The 11,174-nt window shown below is 44.6% G+C and overlaps 1 protein-coding gene across 1 annotated transcript; it reads right to left on the bottom strand.

Moving 5' to 3' along the window:
* Positions 1-8,375: 8,375 nt before the first annotated feature.
* Positions 8,376-9,753, bottom strand: Kcne5 (potassium voltage-gated channel subfamily E regulatory subunit 5). Its single transcript, XM_005367336.2, has one exon. The coding sequence runs from the start codon at positions 9,648-9,650 to the stop codon at positions 9,225-9,227; it is 426 nt and encodes a 141-aa protein (XP_005367393.1). The 5' UTR covers positions 9,651-9,753; the 3' UTR covers positions 8,376-9,224.
* Between the last annotated feature and the right edge of the window lie 1,421 nt (positions 9,754-11,174).

The following is an 11,174-nucleotide window of genomic DNA, read 5'->3' as shown; positions in this document are numbered from 1 at the left end:
AGAAGAAGAAGAAGAAGAAGAAGAAGAAGAAGAAGAAGAAGAAGAAGAAGAAGAAAGAAGCTTGGGAGGGTAATGAATGGTTATATCATTTTAATTTTGGTGATTATTTCACACATAGGTAAAAACGTGTCATGTCAGGGGATTTCAAACTGTGAGTGCACTTTCTAGCATTAATTTTACATCAAAACCTGGCCTTATAAATCCCTCATGGAAATTACAGAATGCCTAGGAAACACTGACAGTAAGTAATGAGTAAACAATAATTCCAGACCATTTCTGCCGTGGAGTCGGATGTGATGATGAATTGTGTGAGAGCAGGAGAAGGTTAGATATGATGGTCAAGGAAGAGACATTTGTGCTGAGATGTGAATGATGACAGCAGCCATGAAAGGGTGTTTCTAGGCAGTTGTTCATGTAAACGCTTTGAGGCAGCAAGGATGCTTTAGACAGAGACCAGCAACAAGATGAGTACAAAGCAGAAAGTCGGTGGCAGGGTGGCCCTTTGCTATAGAAGATAAGTTCTAATACACTCAATTATCAAGTCCTTTATCTCCCAGTCACACACACACACACACACACACACACACACACACACACACTTAGTACTTTTTCCATCTTTCATCACGTTTTTTTCTTTCCTTTGGAGAAAGGTTTCAGTATAGTGCATAAGCTGGGTTCAAATACATACTCCCGCTTCAGCTTGCTAACTGTCTGGGACTACAGGCATATGACACTATGTCTGGTCTCCTTTTCCATCTTTCATGTTACATTTTGATGAACTAAATTTGTTCTTTTTATGAATTAAATTTCATACACGTATATAATACTTTCTGATTACTCTCCCCCAACCTCTCTTATCTACTTCCCACTACCCTTGACCCCCTCTCTGTATAAGCCCCTTTCTCACATTAGTGTCTTTTTGTTTCGTGGCCCACTGAGTTTAACCAGGGCCATCCGTGTATTGGTAGGTTTTTTTTTTTAACTATCAGATAAAGCCTGTTTGGTTTACCAGTGGGTACACAAATGAAGACAATGACTCCCACCCCAGATCCATCTATATCCTATAGTACAGAAAAAGGATTGGCAACCCATGGGCCTCTCCTGAATCCACTCTTGTGCACACAGTACAGGTAGCCGTAGGGACCATGAGGTCATGACTGCTATGGCTTCATTGTGTCCAGAGGGAGCTCTTCACAGCTCTTCTCCCCATTACATTCCTTTTTATATTTATTAATTGAGATTATACTATAATGACATCATTTCCCCGTTTCGACTCCTCCCATACACCCCTCATTGCTCTGTTTCAAATGCATGGCCTCTATTTTTCATTATATGTTATTACATTCTTTTGTTTAAAGATTTATTTATTTATTTATTATGTGTACAGCATTTTTTCCATGTGTGCCCGCACGCCAGAAGGGGGTGCCAGGCCTCATTATAGATGTCTGTGAGCCACCATGTGGTGGCTGGGAATTGAACTCAAGACCTCTGGAAAAGCAGTCAGTGCTCTTAACCACTGAGCCATCTCTCCAGCCCGTTATTACATTCTTTCTGAACCCTCTTCCACGATATTCTGTGGGCCTTGGGGGGTGGTGGTATAAATGCCCTGTTTAGGGCAGAGCGCTCAACCTTCTGTCATTCTCAGCTCCTTGAGCTGACACGAGTCTCTACTTTCACCACTGTTCACTACAGAGAGAAGCTTGTCGGACTAAAGCTGAGAGTAACCATTGTCCTTGGGCATAAATATAGAAGATATCCCATTGACAGTGGCTATGACAGCAAAACCAGCCTGCATTTCTTTTTTCCATATTTGTAATTTCATAGACAGAAGATTTGTTCTTGCCATTGATCTTAGTGACACTAGCATTTGAATTTAAAAAACAAAACCTCTAATAAGTTGAAGGCTTTCACTTGTAACTTAAAATTTATCTTTAGCATTCAAATTGCCACCATCACTATTCTTGTACCTGGGTCATTATTGCCTAGAAAGGAAGGTTACTTGAGCCCAAACATTGAGATAAATACACACTCAGTCCTATAACCTGTCTGATAACTGAGCTAACTACTTGTTGAGGGAGCAGTGGGGCTGCGTCCCCGGCACCCGGCCGCCCGCATGGCTTATGCCCCGAAATAATTACATGGAAACTGTATTCTTTTAAACACTACCTGGCCCATTAGTTCCAGCCTCTTATTGGCTAGCTCTTACATATTGATCTAACCCATTTCTAACAATCTGTGTAGCCCACTAGGTGGCTTACCAGGGAAGATATTAACCTGCGTCTGTCTGGAGTGGGAGAATCATGGCGACTCTCTGATTCAGCTTCTTTCTCCCAGCATTCTGTTCTGTTTTCTCCGCCTACCTAAGGGTTGGCCTATCAAATGGGCCTAGGCAGTTTCTTTATTAATAAGAAATCACTCCCACACCATTTCCCCTTTTTCTGTTTAAACAAAAAAGAAAGGCTTTAACTTTAACATAGTAAAATTACATATAACAAAACAGTTATCAAGTAAAAATTACAGTTATAACATTTATATCTACTTTATCTTTTATCATAACTAAGGAAAACTATAACTATCCATTCTTTAACTCCATCAAAGACTCCAGAAGGATATAATAATACCTAAGTAAACAAGAAGTCCAAAATTCTACAAATGACAGAGACATCTCGCTGGCTGGACAGTCACCCAAAGTTCCTCTGTACCGTTGGGGCATCCATTTTTGGCCTACAGGCCCATGGTATCCAGAGACATTTCCATGAAGCAGGAAATTTTAAAGACAGTTCAGTCATTTTCTGCTGTGTCCTGCAGAATGTCTCGCAGACTCTTTCATGAATCAAGAATCCCGAAAGATCATCTCACCTTTAGGCAAGTTAGGCAGTCCTCTGTCTGCGGGTTCTTTGTGTCCAGTTTATGCATCAGTCCAGGCAAGAGCAGTTTCTTGCCCAAGTGGCTTTCAAACTCCATAACAAGCCTCTTTGATGCCCATCTTCCTTTTGAAGTAGATTGGTGCTGCCAGGAGCAGATGTGTCTCATTGTCATGAAAAGCCCTAAGTTATTAAAATATTTTAAAATGTCATATGGGCAGATAGCATATAAAGTGTGAATGGGCTATACAAAGGAATGACTGACATAGGAGTGGGACTGCCCACAAGTTCATTACACTACTAAGAGGAACCAGCACACAGTTTTGGATTTATAAATTGTTTCTTTGTAAAGTTCCTCATTGATTATTTTCAGACCACAGCTTACTATAGGTGACTGAAACTGTGGAAAGCAAAACTGCACAGAGGAACTGCTGTGTCAGAAGACAATGTTTGGAGAACTTGATAAGGGTCAAGTCAGGCAGGATGTTACAAGTATCCTGAGGGCCTGGGATTATACTCTACTTCTCCAGGAAAGGATAAGCTGTCAGGCTTTTCCCAGACTGCACTGTACTCTCTTGCTTTAGTGGGTGATGAAGAAAGTCAAAAGACATAGCTCTTGAATTAACCAGTTAATGGTCTTGCTAATGTAAACACTCCAACTTCCAAAAGATGGTACCAGTTACTTGAGCTATGGCATAGAGAGTAATCTAGCTGATTCTGAGGCATCTGCCTCTAAGCAGGACTTGTTATTTGGCTATGCCCTTGACTCAGTACAGACTTAGAAGATAATAAAAAAAATCATTCTCACAACCCTGGGAGAACAGCGTTCTATATCTTTGGTCAGGCATCTCATCTTTTCTCTTGGGTGCTGTTTGTAAAGGTAGCCTTTAGTGGACAGAGGGCTAAAGAGAGAACGTTCCAAAGGTTTCTGTTGCATTCTGCTTTCCCATAATTCATCCCATACTAACCTTGTTCTTCTACTGCAGGAGGCTCACATGGAAAAGCAGATGTGTTCCTAGACAGGCATCATTCTCTCTTCCAAACTCTCCCCAAAGCAGCAAGAATAGGGGAAAACAAATGAACATAAACACGAATTTCTGCCATTAAAGAACAGTAATGTGACTGCTGCCCCAGGCAGTCTTATATTGGATTTGAAGGCCCTTAGATGAAGATCCTTTGCCTTTTGTATCTCTCTCTCTTCTTGGGCTATTTAAGAGTTACCACTGAAGACACATCCACATGGTTATTGCTGGGACGCAGCATAGACTCAATAGGCATGAATAAGATCCTTGGGTCTTAGTAATAGAGCAGAAAGAGTCTGAAGCCCTGGAACTGGCAATAGGGATGGGCAACAGAAGGGAGGAAAAGAGGTAAATACTAATCCTATAGCATATAGCACCCCTCAAAAAGTGGTCCAGTGAATGCAAGGGAGCGCTTAATAAGTCAATTGTCTCCATTTTTTCTACCAGCCCAAAAATGCCACCTCTACCAGACCACATCCAGATCCTAAAAAGAACCTAAAGGAAATTTTTTTGTGCATTGCCGTAAGTGGGCATCTTTTAAGTCAGATATATGTGAGTTTGGTAATAACAGTGACTAGTTCAGTCCTTTCATGGCTACCCCAATCTTTCCCCAGGATCCCAAGAGCAACTGGCAGCAAAATCAGAATGTTACGCAGTGTCTCCCTCAATACCTTCTCCAACTCATATAGCCTCCCTTACTCATTTATAGCCATTCCTAGATATCTCTCCCTTCTTATTCCTCTGAAGTCTGCAACTAGGGGTTCTTTCCTTAGTTCACTTTCACCTTGCTCCAGGGGATCCATTTAATGTGTAAATGCTTCCGGGCAGTGAATCATTTCTATATAACTTAGCCTTTGCCCTTTTCTCTGACTTTAAAGGACAGTGTGGAACAACATGGCCATTGTTCTCTGGCGAAATGGTCCAAGTGTGTGTGATAGGTGTTTTGCCACAATTGTGCAAAGTACATCTGAAGCATCGTCCGGTCTTCCCTGGCTGAATTTTCTTCTGAAGAGTGGGTCACAGCTTTGACTGTGGACCTACTTTGCCTCGAGGCTCAGTTGACAGGACAATAAATGGTGTTGCCGTCTTGTTCTGAGGGGTTAGCACTAAAAACTAAAGTCATCTTGACCACATGGTTTTCCTGAGCATGCTGCAGGTTAAATAGCAGCAAAGCTGAAAGGTGACTTCCCATCACCTTCTCCCACAGCCATTTTTTGACGAGCAGTTCAAGTTCACCTAGGGTGGCTGCTGATTCAATCCAGTCTCTTCACCCCTGGTAGCACTCAGTCATGTTCCCTTACCTGCACAGAACATTCTAGACAACTCTGCCTCTTACCTGTCTCACAAGATCCATAATTTCAAGGGGCAGCACCAGTTACTTGAGAGTGTCACTTAGGATCTAGTGAGGTCCTGAACTTCTGGGAAAGGACTAGGAGAAATGCAGTAGCTGAACATATGTGAGATGTTGGTTTATGCTTTTATTTCCCTTCCTAAGAGGAGTAAGCTTGGCAAATCAACAGGGAAAGTCAAGGAGAACTATAGAAGCCCCCGAATCCTGACTTTTTTTTTCTTATGCTTTACCACTCCCCTTGGGCCTGTGCCTGGTACAGTCCTGTGCACATGGGGTTATAGTCATATTTGACATGAGAATTCTGGGCCTGGAAGCAAATGGAAAGGGAGCACTGAGATAGTTCGGCACGGCTTCTTACCCAGCCAAGATTTTGAGAATGGGAAAAGTGTGCTAAGAACTATGGTAGTTGCTACTTAAATAAGGTGTCACCAATATTCTCCAGGCAATCTGAATAGATTTTACAGAGTGAGGAATTTTCTCTTTCCCTTTTCTCTGTTATTTAATTTCCTAAGGAAGAAAGCATAAATGAACACCCACACATCTTTAGCTCTGTATTTCTCCTAGCTATTCCCCATTCATGACCTCATTTTATCCTTCCGTTTGCCAGAGCTCTGGGGGCCTGAGACCAGAGAGGCTAAGCAGCTCTCTTTCATAGAGAATACTGGGTAATTGGCAATGCCATGGCCAGACTCCAGTTCTGGGGATCCCTGGTCCTCTGCCTCTCTCCAAGACATCACAGTACATTTTGCTTAAACCATCAGGCAAGATTGTTTGGAAAGCAGCCCAAGCCCTTTCCTCTTTGCAGATTCAAATCCTGTGCAGAGCCTGGGTTTGTAAAAAGCAAAGGCAAATTGAAAAGAAGATGGTAACTAGAAACCAATCAAAGGCTCCATTTATATCCCTCTAGAAAACCAAAATGTACCACACAGAAGTAGACTTGTGATGGAAGAAAGGCTTCTGTTCATTTCTATGCTGGTGATGAGCACCTTGGCATACTGTAATGCAAACATTGCTCAGGACTCCTCTGATGGGAACCTCAAGTTACAGGAAGCAAGTCTCTTCTGCTTCATTGTTGTTATGGAGCGAAGATCCAAACCTGCGAGGAAATAGGGTCTATCTGTGTGTGCAGGGGAGGGAAATAGAATATCAGGTGGGGTGAAAATTGGTCACTTGTATTTACTTGAAAGGTTTACCACCTTTAAAATCAGTTAAGGCTGAGTCTAAATAGTCTAGACTTAAAGAGTTACCTCATGGTCTTTAAGGCTACGTTATCAAGACTGGAGGTTCACGCCACCTAGCTTTTCTCTTCCCTGTGTTTTGTTGAGTGTGACATGATCACTTCAATACTATAGACACCCTGTTGGTTCATAGATATCAAGTGTCCAAACTTCTGGCAAACTTCATTATCTGGGGAAAACTTTAAACTATGAAAGTATTTGACAAAACCAACTGGACGGTAAGGCAGGCCACGCTCCCACCAGCCAGTTCACTTTTCTGGAAAGGAGCCTTCTGTATAGTTATTGTGTGTGGTAATTACCAAGGGGCACCTAAGTCATTGTGAAAAAGAAAGATTAAATAAAATGTATCTAAAATCAGGACTGACTTGACACGATATTCTTTTTCACTACTAGCACTGGAATGCTTTTTAGTGGGTAGTGTTTCAACTCTGTCTAGTATATTCTTTTATTTTTAGCACTATATACTTACAGATGTTAGTAATGGTTACAAATACACTTCCCAAGTTTCAGTACCTAAACAGCCATTACATTTCATCCCCAAAACACCCCTTCTTGCTCAATTATGCCAGAGAAACAAGTGGCATTATTGCACTTAACACACGCTGGTGACTGACTCCCATGTCCTTCATCATGGCTGTGTATCTCCACCCCTCCTCCACAGCTTTCTCAGGCCTCCCTATATGGCTGCAGTGGTTCTCCCAGTATCTTCTATCTTCCCATCATTGTCTTGGACTCCTGCCTAATTCTCAGCCCCCACCTTCAAGAAAAGGAGGTGACCTTAGGTCTGGAACTGGGACTGGAGAGGGGCCAATGAGGCCATGCCAGCCTTGCTTCAAGGAATGAAGCCTGGGGATGAAAGTAAGTTCATTTAACTTATTAATAGCTCCAGTAAAACCAGATGAGCTAGAAGGTCAAGGGCAATGGCTTGAATGAGGCTTCCAGATTATCAATGCATGTAACTGATCCATAATGTCTTTGTCATGCTGTTACCGGCAAACCAACTGTACTGGAGCAAACTGGTTGACTTTTAAGAAGTAATTTCCTATGTATTTGATGGATTCTAAACCATAATCATGGGTATAAGTATTTCAGTCCTAAGCAAGTTAGTTTCTGAAAACCTGGGAGCAAGGAGAATGACTCGGTAAATATCCACTTCTAGAACCAGATAAAATGGTGCAGAAGGATGATGAGTTCAAAGCCAGTTTGTGCTACATAATAAGTTTGGGGTGAGCTTCAAGTGTATAGTGAAACCTTGTCTTAACCTTGCATATAAAAACTAAAGGAAAACGCACACCTCTGACCTCGGGGTTACAATTTTACATTGCGTGAATCTCAAATAACTTATAAAGGTAGCTATAAAATTAGCTTTGATTTCAGCTTGTATTTAGGGAACTTCTTTCAAAATTACACTAATTTTTAAGTTTCATATGTGTGTACATCATGTGTATCTACATCACCCCTCCTCCAACTCCTTCTATGTCCTGAAGGCTTTCTTTTTAAATGCACATTCTGCAAAACCACAAAAGGAGGCAGAAAATCCTTAATTAGTACTGTCATATTTAAAGTGATGAAGAGGTAATAAAGCAGCTGTAACTTCTGAAACACATTAAACAATCCATTCGGGCACAGAAACCTCTTCACTATGTTGCCCGGGCAGGCCTTGAACTCATGGGTTCAAGTGATTTTCCTACTTCAACACCCTCAGTAGGTGGGACTTTGTATATATGTTTCTTTCCTCCCCCCACCCCACATTTATCATATTTGGACTATCATAAATATAGATGTTACAACCCCCCAATTCCAACATCATTTCCAAATGAAAAATAAACAATTCCTTGTCTATCCAATACTGGGTCAGTCTCAAGGCTGGGATCTTTGAGACAAGAGTCTTGAGTTACTGTTTAACAACTTTTATTACCTGCCTGTAACATTCCCCAGGGTTACAGAGCTGGGGATGACTGAGCCTCATACTGAATGACGCACACACTGTAGTAATAACTGAATCAATATAAGAGAAGCATTTGGAATCATTAAGGCTAAGCAACTAGTAATGATTATCCAAGCCAGATGTCCAAATTGCTAATGTTCAGACCTTTGGGATGACAATTAGGAGGACATGGAAACCAGAACACCATACCCCTGGGGCCATAGATCTTCCTTTCCCATTGAACCTTCCCTCCCCTTCAATCCATTCTATCCCACAATAGTGTCTCCCTAATAGCCTGCTGAAGAGAGAGAGAAGGAAAAGATGTCTGAAGTCTCTTCATGTTCTTTGTCTCTGTCCCCAAGGCAACAGAAAGCCGGAGCTGCTGCAGCCGGCCTGGCAGTGATGGCTAACCCGGTTAGCTGTGCAGAGTGAGCAGTCCTTGGCAGCCCCTGGAGCAGCTGCCAGTTAGACGGCCCAGAGTTCTGCTAGACTTCATTGCTTCCATTCAATGCCAAGTGTTGGACGTGTTGGATTCTGTTCCCAGAAGGCTGGAGCATGGTGTTGGGGCTGGCTGAAGACAAGAGAGCAGAGGCAATTTAATTCAGCTGCATGTGCGGGATAGGGGTGCTGGCATGGAAGGGAGGGGAGAGAGAAAGTGGTCAGGTGTGAGTAAGGCGATGCATCTCCTCCCAGGACCTTGCCTTGAAGGTGTTCTGACCTCTCATCATCATCTGGGCCCCGGGTAAATCAAGCTCGGAAATCAGGACAGTGAAAGAGCGGGAGCCAGGCACAGGGATAAGCAAAATGAGGAGGGCAGTGGATCTAGACCCGCTCATCGCCCTGGGCTATCAGAGGCAGCGCCCCCGGTGCGAGCTGGCGGCCGCCCACAGCCAGCAAGCCCTGACCATTCTCCGGGTCTGCGGAGGCGGCGGGGACCCATTCCTGTTCAGCAACGCAGGCCAGGGGTGGCTCATCCTTGGCCTCGACGAGCTTGCGGGAGCGGGTGTAGGCCAGGATGAGGCCTCCGGCTAGGCAGGCATAGAAGATCATGATGAGCAGGATGTAGAGATAAGCATCGTTGCCCTTGGCGTTGGTCACCTCGCGGCCCACAAAGGGGTCAGGCACGACCCCCATGCCCATACTCGGGCCCGGGCCGACACCCAGGCCGCTGGCGTTGCCCCGATGGTGCAGCTCCAGCAGCAGGCGGTTCAAGAGGGTTTGCAGCCGTTGGCTCTCGCTGCAGTTCATGGCTGTTGGAGAGTGACACGGAAGCTCCAGGACGCCGTTGACCCTTCCCCAGAGGCGAGGGGAAGCAAGCAAGCAAGGGAAGAGGCAGAGCAAGCAGGGAGCAGAGACCTCGACAGTGAAGTGGCACCCAGCTCCCCTGCCGACCGAGCGGCGCGCAGTGGCTGGGGGCGCGGGCAGGAGCCTCCTTATTCCCCTCATCCCCGCTCCTCCTCCCCTTCCCCACCACGCCCCCTCCAGTCCGCCGCCGCCTCTTTCCAGGCTCAGACTGTCTCGCCACTTAGGGGAAAGGGGACAGCTGGTAGGGGGAGGAGAAGGGGGGGATAAGGGACGGGATGAGCCCGGAGGAGGGGCGGAGGGGTGGGGGCTCGGAATGTGCAAGGCCCCAGGCAGCAGAGGTTGGCAAGGCGGCATGCTGGGGCCAAGCCTGGACCCTGGGCTGCGGAAGAGAATTCCTTCCAAGTTCTAGTTACCAGCCCTGCAGGCCTGGCTTTGGCCCAGGTACAGCAGCCGCCTACCTCCCCCAAGGCAGGACCTGCCCTGGAGTGCCCAAGCAAGATTTCAGAAGTCTTCCAACCGCTCTAACTGGATTGTGGCAGCTGAGATCCCCCAACCCCAACCCTGTTCGCATCCTATGCCTATTACTCCCCTAGTTGAGGCCTATTCGGTTTCTAGTCCTCACACTTTTTTCTCACGCTCTCTCACCTGCGGTCTTATTTAGAAGATAGACAGGCCAAATTTGGTACCTGAGGGATCAGGTACTTACTTCAGAAAGACAACACAATGGAAGACTCCCAAGTTGTTCAAAATGCTTGCTGATGATACACAATCCGCTAGTCTTGCTCTTAATACCACACCTTGACAGTTGACCCCGTGTCTTAAGATGTCTGTGTTTTATGCACAATGTGACCCTGTTCCTTTGGGGAAGCCATCTTCCCAGAAATGAAATAAAATTCTACCATTAAGAGGAGCAGGAATAACAAAAAGTCTATGATTACACTCCCTAGATGTCTCAGGATCTGAAAAATGCCATTTCTAGAAAACATACTTACTCTCAGTCAAGCCAGTGCGTAGCTGTGTGACCCTCCAGGGCTTGATAATAACTCTAGTGTCTGATGGCTTCTGGAGCAGTCATGTTTCCTCAGGGAGGTATCTCATGGCAGGAGCAAGCAAGGCACTCAGATGAACATCAGTTCCAGGCATGTCTAAGCCAAGGACTGGGGGCCACATGCTTCATGGAATAGACTGCAGTCCAACATAGTTGTATATGGAAGCCATGTCCTGTGCCAAAACTTTGGACTGTGTTAAATTGAATACAGATTAGGACTGACAAAGTCAAAAGGGGTTCGTTTGTAGATAAAAGAAGTAAAAACAACGAGGTAGTTGTGGTCATGTCTGGCTGTATAGAGACATATACATGAGAAAACAGCAGGAAAAAGTCTATACCTTATGGACATTCGGCAGACTAGACTGCCTGATCAATAAATACCATTTGATTCAGGGACCAAGCTGTAAGTGCCATGAGTT

This window comes from Microtus ochrogaster, unplaced genomic scaffold, assembly GCF_000317375.1.
Source record: "Microtus ochrogaster isolate Prairie Vole_2 unplaced genomic scaffold, MicOch1.0 UNK17, whole genome shotgun sequence".
NCBI classification, from domain to species: Eukaryota; Metazoa; Chordata; class Mammalia; order Rodentia; family Cricetidae; genus Microtus; species Microtus ochrogaster.
This window is presented reverse-complemented; position numbering and strand designations above follow the sequence as displayed.